We start from the raw sequence: 14,575 nt of genomic DNA, 5'->3' as shown, positions 1-14,575 counted from the left end.
AATACCCTAAACCAAACCACTAGCAACAGGCAAGTGAACCTATCGGGTGTAGAATAGCTATGGGAAGTCCGGGAATATCGAACCCTAGAGACACTAATTAAATTAACGACTTAGATTCTAAAAGCTAATTAAATTAATAATTAAGAGAAAGATTATCTTTTTTTTTATTTATTTTATTTTAAAACTAATAATTATTTAGACTATTTAATTAAACTAAATTAACTAATAAATTAAACTTAAATTCTAATACTTAGACGAAAATACTAATGAAAAAGGCGTTACCTAGGCAATGAATCCGAATTGTGATGACTCGGGCTTTTATCGGTTATGGGAAAATGCTATTGGAACCGGAATCTAAAAATATGAACCCTAGGAAACCTAGTGGATCCCTAATCACTCTCAAGGTGTCAACTAAGAGGAAATCCTAAAGATCATGTAAAAGCACCGGCTTATTAGCTCACCTGTCAGTTCACCAATTATGACTAATTACTCTAAAAAAATAGCTAACCCGTCGGTTTCACTATCTCAATGCACCTAAGTACACGGGGTGGTCTAGAAGAGATCTAAAGGACACGGGTAAGCAGTGAAACTAAGGAAAACTAGGCAAACTTCCTATCAGACAGTTTAACCTAAAACCCTAATAACAAGGACAAACCCGACAACTTATCACCCGTCGGATATCTAAGCAAGTAAGAATATAAACTTCTAATAATATGCTAAAAATCAGTTTCTATGGTGAATGAGCTCAATAAACCATAAACAAGTTGCAAACACACAGTAAACAACCCTAACATGCACCTATAATCGAAAGACATTCAATCAAGCGACATGTGAAACATTCATTCAAACGCAAATCAGAAGTAAATACGCATAAATAACATCCAATAAATCTGATCGAAACTTTTAATTAATCAAAACCCAATATGCAATTCCCGAAAACCGTTTAAACCCTTAATCAATCACAATCATCAATCCAAGCCTAGAAAACTAAAAAGATTTAGCCAATAATCATGCTCAAGAAAATAAAGTAAGTAATTTTAATAATGGAGTTCATAATAAAACTAATAAAAATAAAACCAAAAGAACCGCCTTTAAATGAATAGATGTGAACCGAATAAAACTTGAACTTCTTGCGGATGCCTTCAATCTTTCTTCTTCTAAATGGCGACTCTGAGATCTGTTGTCTGGCACTTTTCCACGAATAATAATAATAAAATTATCAGGTGACGGCGGCTCTCCCTTTACTTCCCTCTAGGTTTCCACCCAAAACTCCAATAAATATGTAATGATTGGCGGCTGGTCCATAGGTTTCCGTGACCTACCAAAAAAAATATAAAAATAAATAAATAACTAAATATTAACTATCGTCTGGTAGGTTTTAAAATAATAATGATAATAATCTTTCGTTGACTTACTTCACAAGATAAGTTAAAAGCTTTTATTTTTCTCTTTCTTTTTTTTCCTTTCAACGTAAACATTGTTTTTTTTTTAATTTCTTTTTATTAACTTTTCAACTTAAATACTATATATAATAGTTAATACATTATAATAATAATTAGTAATATGTAATATATGATCGACGCTTTATTTATCGGTTTCCAAGTTTAGTAAAAGTGCTCCAGTTTAGCTAATAGTCTCCAGAAACCACTTAACTCACATATGAACCAAATAATAATAATATTCAATAAAAACTTGGCACAAAAGTACTTAAAAGTATAAGGAACATTTTATAATAATATATATAAATGAGACCACATCAGTGACGATGAAATTAGGGTTTGAGAGAGAGAGAGTATAAAGGTGGAGAAGATGGTTGGTGAAGTTTGTGGATGGGATGTGTTGCTATAAAAAAAACCTTTTTATGCCTTGAACCCGTCAACTATGCAGCATGAGGAGCCGCACCATGGGCCAAGGTGCAGACCGTGGTCCACGGCTGACCATGGTCAACGAATCAAGCTGCCCGGACCGTGGGCTACGGTGTGGACCGTGGTCCACGGTGATGTTGAACCAGTTTGGGCAGAATGCACCGTACCGTGGTGACTCGCCTTGACCGTGTCCTATGCTGGCTGGACCGTGGGCCATGGTTGGAACCGTGGTTCACGGTGGACCCAATTTTTAATTTTTTTATACTAACATAACGTTTTTCGACTTAATGAAAAATTACAAAAAAATGTGATAAAATTCAAAATTACCCTACCCCCCATGAAAATCCCGAGTTGTTGTCAACACGATAGAGAAATTCATAAGAACTTCCCCACACTTGACTCGAACACACTCCCATGAGAGAAAGGTAATTTTTAAAAAAAAATTTAACAAAAGCTATTTATACCCTACAACATACCAGGGCCTTTATGCGGTGGAACCATTCGGTGAGCTTATGTGGAAACTCACCTTGTCATTGTTAAGCATGTTCACATCTTTCCCTTCTAGGTACGGTATGAGACGATGTCCATGCACCACTTGTTTAGCTTGACTTTGCATGTCTTCAATATCCACATCACCAAACTTCCCGTCTCTTGTGATCACATACGGGCCCATCCATTTGCTTTTGAGCTTCCTGGGAAACAATTTGAGTCTTGAATTATAAAGCCACACTTTTTTCCCAACCTCAAATGTTCGTTTCCTTATCTTGGCATCATGCACTCTCTTCAATTTATCTTTGTAATTCGAAGCACCTTCTTACGCCTCATCCCGGATTTCCTCTAACTCATTCAATTTCAACTTTCTTAACTCACCGGCTTCCTTGTAATCCAAATTAACATTCTTAATTTCCCATAGTGCCCGGTGAGCCAACTCCACTGGCAAATGACAACCCTTCCCATACACCAACCGATAAGGAGTGGTACCAATCGGTGTCTTGTAGGCCGTGTGATACGCCCACAATGCATCATCCAACTTAATCGACCAATCTTTTCTATCAACCCGAACCGTCTTCATTAAAATTTCTTTAATTTTTCGATTTGAAACTTCAACTTGGCCACATTTTTTAGGATGATAAGGCGTTGAAATTCGGTGATGCACACCATAAGGCTTCAATAATTTGCCAAATGCAAAGTTCTTGAAATGCGATCCACCATCACTTATGGTAACCCTAGGAATCCCAAATCTTGAGAAGATGTTGGATTGCACAAACTTGCATACCACAGAATGATCATTAGTTCTTGTTGCAACCGCTTCGACCCACTTTAACACGTAATCAACCGCAACAAGAATGTAAGGTACCCGCATGAGTTTGGAAATGGGCCCATGAAGTCTATGCCCCACACATCAAAAATGTCCACAACTAAAATGGGTTGTAAAGGCATTTCATTATTCGTTGGCAATTTAAACAATGTCGAGCATATTCACTAGCATCCTTGAAAATCGTTGGCCAATAGAATCCACAAATAAGTACCTTGTACCCCGTTTTAGAGCCATTAAAATAACCCCCACATGCCGACGAATGAGCGTGTTTCAAAATCTCTTGTACTTCATTCTCGGGCACACATCTTCTCACTACTTGATCCGCTCCAATCTTGAAAAGATCCGGTTCATCCCAAATGTATTGCTTAACTTGGGCCGCGAATTGCTGCTTTCTCTTCTTGGACCAATATTCTGGAATCGCACCCGTGTCCAAATAATTGACATAATGAGCATACCACGGTGCGGTCGAGACAACAAGCAACTGTTCATCCGGGAACCTCTCGTTTATCTCTTTCGGGTCATCAACACCTTCAAGGGTAATTCACGACAAATGATCGGCTACTACATTTTCACATCCCTTCTTGTCACGAATTTCAAGATCGAACTCTTGCAACAATAACACCCATCAAAACAAACACGGCTTTGCATCTTTCTTTTCCATCAAATAACGCACCGCACTATGATCTGAGTACACCACAATTTTACTTCCCAAGATATACGAGCGAAACTTATCTAAGGCATACACCACCATAAGAAACTCCTTTTCGGTGGTGGTGTAGTTCAATTGTGACTCAGATAAACTCTTGCTCACATAATAAATCATCACCTGCTTTTTGTCCACTCTTTGACCCAAAACCGCTCCAATCGTATTGTCGCTAGCATCACACATGATTTCAAAAGGTGTTGACCAATCCGATGATTGCAAAATTAGTGCTTGTACTGACTTTTCCTTTAAACTGTCAAATGCTTGCAAACACTCATTAGTAAACTCAAAAGGGACATCCTTCAACAAAAGATTACATAAGGGTTTTTGAAATTACACTAAAACCCTTAATGAATCTTCTATAGAATCCGGCATGTCCCAAAAACGATCTCACCCCTTTAACATTTTCCGGGGGTGGCAAGGATGAAATTACTTTTATCTTTGCTTGATCGACTTCCATCCCCCTACTTGAAGCACATGACCCAACACAATACCTTCTTGCACCATGAAATGACTTTTCTCCCAACTTAAAACCAAGTTTGTCTCGACACATCGTTTTAAAACTTTTTCTATATCATTGAGACAAGACTCGAAAGTTGAACCAAAAATGGAAAAGTCATCCATGAAAACTTCAAGTGAATCCCCGACCATGTCCGAAAATATGCTCATCATACATCTTTGAAAAGTGGCCGGGGCATTACACAATATATCCAAATGGCATCCATCTAAAAGCAAAAGTGCCATATGGACAAGTAAAAGTGGTTTTGTGTTGGTCATCGGGATGGATTGCAATTTGATTATACCCCGAATATCCATCCAAAAAACAATAATATTTTTGACCCGCAAGTTTTTCAATTATTTGATCAATGAATGGTAACAAAAAATGGTCTTTTGAGGTGGCAGTATTTAACTTCCTATAATCAATGCACACTCGCCACCCGTTTACAGGTCCGGTGGTGATTTGTTCACCATCATCATCTTTAATTACTTGGATGCCGGATTTCTTGGGCACTACCTGTGTCGGGCTCACCCATGCAATGTCTAAAATGGGATAAATGATACCCGCATCCAACCACTTGATCACCTTCTTTTCACCACTTCCCGCAAGTTCGAGTTCAATCTCCTTTGAGTCTCTCGTGTTGGTTTAGCCTCCTCATCTGTAATTATTTTATGCATAACAATAGAAGGACCAATTCCTTTCAAATCTGCAAGCGTCCATCCAATGGCCGCCTTATGTGCTCCCAACACCTTCACCAATGCCCGCTCTTGAACTTCCTCCAAATTAGAAGCAATGATAACCGGGAGGGTTTCATTCTCCCCTAAGAAAACGTACTTCAAGTGACTTGGAAGTTCCTTCAATTCCACCTTTGGTGGACACTCCAAAGATGGCTTTGTATCCGAGTTGATTTCTTTTGGCAAACTTTCCCATTGATGTGTCCATGGTGGTCTTTTCTCTTGCAAAGCTAAAGAATCTTATTTGTGTTCCTCCATCCGCAACGCACACACGTGTACCTGTTCAGAATCATCACAAATACAAGCTTCAATACAATCCTCATCGTACTCATAAGGATTATAATGATCCACCACATCTGCCAAAAAACATTCTTCACCACTCAAAGAATTAGCAACGTTAGTAAAAACTTTTAAATGCATTTTCGGGTTGCCAAACGCCATGTTAACAGTACCAAACCTACAATCAATTATGGCATGAGCCGTGTTCAAGAATGGTCGACCAAAGATAACATTTTGTTGTTGACTTGAGCTACCCGATGAATAATCCTAAATCAAGTAATCCACAGGATAATAAAAATCCTCTACCTTCACAATCACATCCCGTACAATTCCACGGGGAAGTTTATGAGATAAATCGGCCAATACAACCGTGGTCTCCACATGTTTCAAGGGATCAAAGTCATATTGGTCATACAAACCCCCGGAAGAATGCTCACCCCGGCTCCAAGATCCAATAACACCCCAGACATTTGAAAATCACCCACTTAAATGTTAATTAAGGGTGTTCTTGGATCTTGAAGCTTAGGGGGAGATCTCCTTTTAAAACCACACTTACCCGCTCGGTTAAATCCACCCGTTTAGGCACTTTTTGTTGCCTCTTTTGAGTGCATAGCTCTTTCAAAAATTTTGCATAAGCGGGTACTTGTTTTATTGCTTCAAGTAAAGGTAAATTCACTTTAATCTGTATAAATACCCCCCACACTTCCTCATTTTGAGGACCCCGTTTTGAAATTACATTTTTCTTGCCCGGGTCAAGCAAAGCCGAAGGAAATGGTACAACATTTGATTTCACTTCCTTGTTTTTATCATTTAAATTTTGGGCTTGACCCGAGGCTTGTGATGGTTTCTCAAAAGTGACATGTTTAGTGGGTTTATTGATTTTAACTTCTTCATCATCACTTTCTTTACCCATGATATCCTCAACTTCCCCCTCAACAAACACCGGTGACAATTTAGCCTTATACTCTTTACCACTTCTCAATACACTAACATGACTAATAGGAACATTACGAGACGAGTTATGAGAAGGATTTACCTTGGTGTCACTTGGAAATTGACCTTTGTTTTTCTTCAATTCCGCTACCTCGGTTGCAAGTTGACCCATTTGTGTGGTCAATGAATGGATGGCCTTGTCACGAACTTCATCCTTTTGCATTCGGGCTTTATCAAGTTGATTCCTTTTTTGCATGTCTTGTTTCATTGACTTTAACATATCCATTACTTCATTCCCACTTTGAAACACCCTTTAACTCCGGTTTGAAGAACTAAAGCTTGTAGAGTATGTATAACTCTTGGGACTTAACCGACGTTTCTCGGAAGCCTTCACATCATCCCGGTACGTTAAAGAACCTAACTATTCCTTCCATTTTGCCTTACACTTGAATCTAGAAGGACTAGAGTGTAACATCTTATGTTATAACAAAAAAAATAAATAAATAAAACCCTAAACCTAACAGCAGCTGCGATCGGCACTTCCAGCCACCCCCTCCCTTTCGTGCTTCGACTTTTTGATCGATTTCAAGCTCCTAGAGGTAGTTCAAGGTATGTACTACAATTCCCTACACTCTTTTTGCTCATCCCTAATCGTTTTGATGCTCAATTTTGCTGAAACTTTTCGTTGGGCAGATTTCGGCTAGAGTGCAATTGACCCACTTCCCGTGGATAAAAATTAGAGTTTCCGGGGTAGAAAGATCCCCAGGTATGGCATTTACATCATATTAAAATTTCGTGGTCATTGGAGGTGATTAGGTCGGTCAATAGATTTTAGTTCGAAAACTAGGGTTTATCGGGTGTAGAATTGCAAATTGTTGAGTTTGATGCGTTAGTTGATCGGGTGACCGACCGATTCTGTTCGTGCAGCCCTAGGGGGGGTTTAAGGGATGTGGAAAAATTATTTTTTTGGTGCTCGGGGCTGTTGGGGTTAGTGCTTCATCAATCGAGTCGGCGGTGCGCGAATTTTCGTTTAAATGTTAAAGTAAGTGTTGTAAAAAGGAACCGTCAACCCTATCAACTCGGGTGACATAATTATGATGAATGAAAAAGTTTAAGATGGAATTTGGTCCATTCGGGGCTGATTCGGTTAACAAATGGTTTTAAGGATTATTTCACACGCATTCAACCCGATTTGACTATCTTTGGGCCTTGGGCCAAGTTGTTGGGCCTTGGGCCAAGTATTGGGACTTGGGCCAAGTTGTTGGGCCTTGGGCCAAGTGTTGGGCCTTGGACCAAGTGCCAAGTTGTTGGGCCTTGGACCAAGTGGTTGGGCCTTGGGCCAAGTGTTGGGCCTTGGGCCAAAGTGTTGGGCTTGTACGGCCCATTAGGCTAGAGTGTTCCTACAGTCTAGTTTAGTAATGCGTTATGTATAATTTACAGGTCCTTACTTGTGATTTTTCCCTTAGGAACTTCCTAGCTCGTTGCAAGTATTCGATCGATCTCAGGTGAGTATTTTATTTCAAGGAAACTTATAAAAGTTATATTTACTTTGGATTTTGGGCAAAATTCCCGGGTTTCGGGAACTTATTTCATTTTTCATGTTTTTCGCAAAATTGATACTCTGATACGTTTGTTTTAATGGAAGAAATGGGTTTTAAGTTTTTAAATTTTACGAGTGTTTGAATGATTACCAACTGTGAGGTTCCCGGGGTTCGGGGCCTCACAAGTAGGGGCCTCACACACTTAATGCACCTTGACCCAAAGACCCGCTTTGACCACCACCCGTTCCTTTAAATTGATTTTGACTTCCTTCATTGTTCCTACCTTGAGCATTCCCTTGATTAAAATATTGTTGACAAGGAACAAAATGGGTTTGAGCAGTCCCATGATTGTTTGGGTTGAGTTGAGTCGATTGGTTGCCATATCGAAAATTGGGATGATTTCTCAACCCGGGGTGGTAAGTGTTTGAATTCATGTTGTAGTTTTGACCACCCCCTTGACCTTGAATTGCATTTACCTCTTCAACGTGCCTTTCCACACCGGGACACAATTCACTTGCATGTCCCAACGCGTTACAACTCGTGCATACATCATACACTTGATTAGAAACTTGAGGTTCTTCATTGTTAACCGCATGCACTTGTGGTCTTGTGGTGATCAGTCTTGCTCTTCTTGCGGTTTGAGCCCTTCTCTTTGAGGTGACCGGTATTTGCTCCAAGAATGCCCAATCATCTTGTTCATAATTGATACCAAATGTACCATTTGTGATTGACATTAAATCTCGTTCATCTTCCATACTCAACCCTTCGTGAAAAGCATTCAACAATTCCCAAAGAGCAATACCATGGTGAGGACAATTCTTGATCATCATGTTGAATCGCTCAAAGGCTTCATGAAACATCTCACCCGATTGTTGTTAGAAGCTTCTCAAGCTTCGTCTTGCATCATTTGTCTTTTGGGCCGTGTAAAACTCTTCCAAGAACCTTTGTTGCATCTTGGCCCAAGTGTAGATCGATGCGGAAGTCAATGTGTAGAACCATCTCTTTGCCTTATCTTCTAACGAAAATTGGAATAAAACCAATTTAACCTCACCCGGTGAAAAACCTTGACCCCCGATCGTGTTTTAAATCGAATCATACGCCTCCAAATGGAAATAGGGTTCTTCATTTTCTAAACCCTTGTACTTTGGTAAACTTTGAAGTGCGCTGGTTCTAACCTCAATAGTTCTTCCTTTTTTAGTTTGAGGAATAACCACCAGAGATGGGTTGTTTGTAATGATCGGTCGAAAGTGAGCTTCAATTCCCCTAGCCATCTCTCTTACATGCCTTCTCGGTACCCCCAATGGTACTCTCGGTTGACCCATTTGTCTATTCACGGGCCTTGGCGGTGGATATTGTTTAAATTGAGGTTGAGGTATTAGTTTTTGAGGTTGTTGATAATGAGGTTGTGATGGAACTTGTTGCAATGGTGCTTGATTGACATGTGGCCCACCCCATTGTTGCATTTGTTGTTGCAGAACATAACCAAATTGACCTTGCACCCTTACTTGATTTCCATCGCCCCCACTCGAATATCCCTCTTCATAATCTTCATACCCTTCGCTATTATCGCCATAACATGGCCCACCAAATGACTACGGGCCCGACCTAAGACCCGGTGAAGTATAGATGATGGGTGGGTCTTGTGATAATGTGTATGGTTGATTATAAGGCGGGTTTTGTTGAGATTGGAAAGGTGATTGTTGTGGTGGGTGATGGTTGGGTAAAAGTTAGTTAGTTTTAGATATTAACTAGTTAATTTTACTTTAATAATCGAATGAACATTGGTACTTCAAGCGTGGTTATGTGTTTTCTGGACATTGAAAGCTTTGGAGCTTAACGAGGATATTTACGGGCTTGGAATGAAGATCGAGAAGTGAGAGATTGGACGTGCACGCATCACGAGGCATTCAAGAAGATTAAATAAAAAATCTGAAGTTTTACATCTTCGCGATACGTGAAGATGCAAAGAAGGGCAACTTCGTGATACGCGAAGTTGCAGAAATCAGGCCGCGACTATTTTGTCCTCCGCGATACGCGAAGATGCTTAAGTCGGCCAAAAATTTAGGTTTGGCTTATATAAACCCCTTAACCTCCCCATTCGGATTATTATGACTTCCAGAGGCAGAAGAGGTGTTCTGGGGCGACTTTCATCCATCCTGAGGCTTCCGGCTTGTCCTACGATTGTATGTTTATCAAGATAAGTGCTTTAACGATTATGTCGATGTCCGGCTAATTGTGCGTGTTCGTTCTAGGCTAGGTTTTTGTGTATTTTAACTTCTTACCATATTCGTATGCTTAATGTTTATGAGCTTGATTGAGTTATTGCTTTGGTCTTGCTTAATTCTTGATTGATTATTTAAACAATTTGTGTTTGGGATTATTAATTAATACATTACTTGTTTGGCTATGTTCATCAACATTTAGTGTTTAAGCTCTTGTGTCATTGAACTAGTTATCATCAAATATTGTCTCTTAATTTGTTTTATTAAACATAAGTTGGTAATTAGGTAAACCGAGTTAAATTGTGTCATCAATTCGGATAGGGTATCGTTTGACATCACAATCCAACTACTAGGTTTAGTAATTACTGCGTAATCAATATAATTGAATCTGGGATCAAGTTGAATGTCACATTAACCGAACCTAGAATGAATACTTTTCATTAATATTATTTACAAACCGTTTTTAAGTAATTGTTAGTTTGAATTAATCTTTTTCTAAAAACTGCTTGACATCGTCTGTCCGACTTAGTTAATAATTAAGTTAGTAATATTAAAATTAGCACTTTCCTTGAGTCCCTGTTGAGACAACCTTACTTACCCGTACTTATTATCGGTATTTAAGTCTTTTATTAATTGTTTTTGAGTAGACCGCGACAGCCTACGTCAGTGGGTTTGATAATTGTCCTTGAATAGGCATGAAGTTGGTTAAAGGCGGAAGGTTAGCTGGTGGTTGAAAGCTGAACACGGTTGAGGTAGTCTCACTGGTAAGGCTTGTAGTGGTAACGGTTTCATTGGGAGGAGGATTTTCTGGATTGATGGGTGGTGGCATAGGTGGTACAGATTGACCCGAAGCCATGTTTGTGGTGTCAGTTGTTCGACTGTGTGTGCTTGGTGACCTGATAATCTTATTCTCCCTTTGAAGAATCCGATTCTGACGAGCAGTTCGTTCAATTTCCAGATCAAAAACTAACGGTGATGAAGACTGAGAGTTTCGCGTATGCATATACCTGTAGATACCTGCACACTAGCACAACCCACGTAAAACTGACAATAACAATTAAACAAAAACTACAAAAGTAACATACGTTGCGCACTACTCCCTGGCAACGACGCCAAAATTTGACGTGAAGTCGAAGGTTCACTCAAACATAAACCAAATACTACTAAATAGATAGCATTAAGTGGGTATCGAACACGAGGAGTTTGTGGAAAGTGTGTTAATAAGTAGCTCAACGATTAACTAATATAAATGTAAATGACAAAAAGTAATTTCTAAGTTGGTTTTGATTTGATTTTATAAACTAAAATAAACTAAACGAAAGTTGTAACGAATAACTAAACAAGCATTCCTCTCGGGGTTCGGGTTATTGCTCAACACACTTGTTAACATTAAATGGATAAACCGTAATATCTCGGTTTTGTGTACAAGCAATTGTTTGGGATTAATCAAGAACTAAGTACTCGGATTCCTAGAATGCAAGGTTGTTACTTGATGTGCTTGAAGTAGTTTAATTTTTATTAACTAAATTAACTAAAAATAAACACTAAGTAATAATCTAGACTCTCTAAAACTCGACTAAACTACTAACCGGCAAGTGAACCGATCGACTCTAGTAAAGCTAAGTAAGTCCGGATATCGAACCAACGAGACTCTATAAATTACGTTTATTAGCTAATTAGACTCGACTACGAAACACGACTTATTAATTATATTTGTCTGGGGGATTTAAAATACTAATTTTAATACTATAATTAAAAACTAATTAAGAAAACAAGTAATTTAAACGACAACGAAGTCTGTTTATGAAAATAAGATGACGATGACGAGAAAACTACCTAGGCTAGACTCCCCTAAATTTTAGTAATGAATTAACTCGGGAAAATATTTAGTTACGGACTGGGATCGTAAAATAGATGCTTATAAGAAAACCCCAACAGTACCCCTGACCCTTCTCAAGAGAAACCTATGGATTTCTAACAAGTTTTAATGCACACCAGTATTAAAAACCAAGTTCCCTTACGGTCACCCAATTATTTATAATTTAGTTCCTTTATACGAAATCCTACCTTACAGCGCGGAAATCAAAGGCAATTTACTATATTTAATTGATTTGATAAGCAATAATAAATAACCAACCCTAGACGGACTCCTTACGAAGAACTAAATCTAGCAAGATTAAATAATAAAGACTTTCCAATAACCTAGCACTTTACAGATTTAGGTTAGCAGTACACTTAGGTTTATTTGATAATGTTATTCCTATGACCTTATCATGACATCAATCATAAATTAATCAAAAACACAAAGTAATTGACCTAATAGCAATCCTATCATATAACAAACAATAATCAAGGAAAACTATGGAATAAAACTCATCAAACAATCCTAAGTATTCATACGCATCAATCAAATATAAATAAATCTTTTACTAAACCAAGAAAACCATAACGATAAACAATCCCATAGTTAAATCAAAACATCAAGATAGGTTCATCATAAGCCTAAGTAGTTCATGCAATTTAGCTTAGCATCTTAGGTTTAAACAAAACAAAAAAAATAAGAATTCATGGCGATAAAATAATGAAAACGAAAGAAACAAAAGATAAAACCCGTGTTCTTCGTCTTCATCCAATATGCGTAACACCAGCTGATTCTTCAACTCCAAAGCTGCTGAAAACTCATTTCGGTCGCCTCGGAACCCACCAAATTCGTCTGGACTTCAAGGTATCCTTAAGGGTGAGTTTAGGGGTCTTTATATAGGAAACAGGCAGCCAAAAATACATAAGACGGTGCAAAAAACGAAGGTTCTGGAACATATGGCTGCCGCGCCGCGTGGCGGGCTTGTCCTTCCCCGTCACGTGGCGCTCCGGCATAAGGAGGGCCTAGCCGGCCTGGCCGGCCCGGTTATCTCCTGGTTCGATCCGGTTCGTTTCCTGATTCGTCGGTTCTCTGGTTCGGCTTGTTTTTGCTCTTTTTTCGCCCTCTTTTCACCGGAATTCAAACCCGAAACCTAAAACATAAAACCATGTTAGTAGTATACAAATCTTAGGAGAAAACGAACAAAACTAATAAAATAATAAATAAAATGTACACGGGAATTAAGTATATTAAACGTTATATCAAATATCCCCACACTTAACTTTTTTTTCGTCCCTGAAAAAGTCTCATTGCAACGGGATCAGAATCAGAGAAATACAGTCTTAAAAACATATAGGTTATCTTAAAATCTAGAACAACGCAAAAACTGCGATCACTGATATCGTTGTCCACTTAAACCCATGCCTTTGTCTTTACCGGAACAAGTAAGATCCATCTATAATTATTATTATTTTATATATAATCTAGTGGAACCCACAGTCAAGACCCGCTTTATTTTAGATTTTACCGGATTAAACCACCCCAACTTGACTTAAACCTCATAATTGCAGATTAAAACATTGTTGCACATTTTTCATGAATAGCTAAGACAATCAAGGATATTGTTTATCCACCTCAATTTAAACATCAAAGTATCCCAAGCAGCCATTAGATACGATTAAGGTTCAATTATTCAACTATCTAGCAAGTGTTCCCCACTACATGACATACCCCCGTTATCAAGCAACACCTCGGACCCATTACCACACGTGATTTTACAAGTTTCCATCTGTCGGTTTACATACGTCGTGTCTTTAGTTGATCCTGTTCTTAATGGTATGGGACGAAAGTAAGAGGACCACGTATGACTAACAGCGGGATGATCACTGGATCATCAAGATTTTACTTCACTGTAATTGATGTAAGTGAGTGTAATGATTGTAGTAAACTGCGGGTTTATGCTTAAAAGCTTTTATTATTTAAACATCCAAAGATACCCAGATGAACAACCGTAAAAAGACCCGTGGTCTCCGAACCCAAGGCATCCCATCAATACAGGATTTAAGGCTATAAATCCATACGCATATGAAGCGTTAAACACTAAAACTAGAAGTGCAAGATTTAAGTTTATATCTCAAGCTAGTATACTTTAACGTTTAAACCTACCCAAGCATCGTATGACTGCGTATTCAGATTTCTATCAAATTCATAATTTTCTACAATCAAACTGAAAATGAGGCTTGAGTATGGCCCGACCTTTCATCTCGTATTTTATACAGACTTAACATGTATCCCACTAAAAATCACATTTATCGTTAAAAACCAACTATCAAACTGCCATTTCATTCTTAAGGCTGAGTCTACTGACACATCCCAAGTTAAGTGCGTGTTCTTTAATTATATATTATTATTAGTAGTTTGAAAAACCGATTCCCGATAAGTATCCTCATCTCCCATTTATACGCAAAAAGAAAACAATTTCAAAAGTCATTTTTCAAAACCTTTGTTTTTTAATAAAAATCTAAATGAAAAAACTAAAACGAAAAAACATATGTATTCCCATCTCCACACTTAAAATTTGCATTATCCTCAATTCAGGGACGGAAACACGACTCAAAAAATT

The 14,575-nt window shown here is 38.4% G+C and overlaps 1 protein-coding gene across 1 annotated transcript; it reads right to left on the bottom strand.

Annotated features, from left to right (window-relative positions):
- Positions 1-1,219: 1,219 nt before the first annotated feature.
- LOC143544314 (uncharacterized) lies at positions 1,220-5,560 on the bottom strand. The gene is made up of 6 exons (XM_077036438.1): positions 5,399-5,560; positions 3,820-4,186; positions 3,395-3,711; positions 2,684-2,814; positions 2,392-2,557; positions 1,220-1,318 (listed from the first exon to the last, which is right to left on the bottom strand). Exons 1-6 carry the CDS (start codon positions 5,558-5,560, stop codon positions 1,220-1,222), a joined length of 1,242 nt encoding a protein of 413 aa, XP_076892553.1.
- Between the last annotated feature and the right edge of the window lie 9,015 nt (positions 5,561-14,575).

Source organism: Bidens hawaiensis, unplaced genomic scaffold, assembly GCF_021521415.1.
Source record: "Bidens hawaiensis isolate Kalapana, Puna unplaced genomic scaffold, B.hawaiensis_p1.1 tig00013519_1, whole genome shotgun sequence".
NCBI classification, from domain to species: Eukaryota; Viridiplantae; Streptophyta; class Magnoliopsida; order Asterales; family Asteraceae; genus Bidens; species Bidens hawaiensis.
The sequence above is the reverse complement of the archived record's forward strand: the minus strand, read 5'-3'. Positions and strand labels throughout refer to the sequence as shown.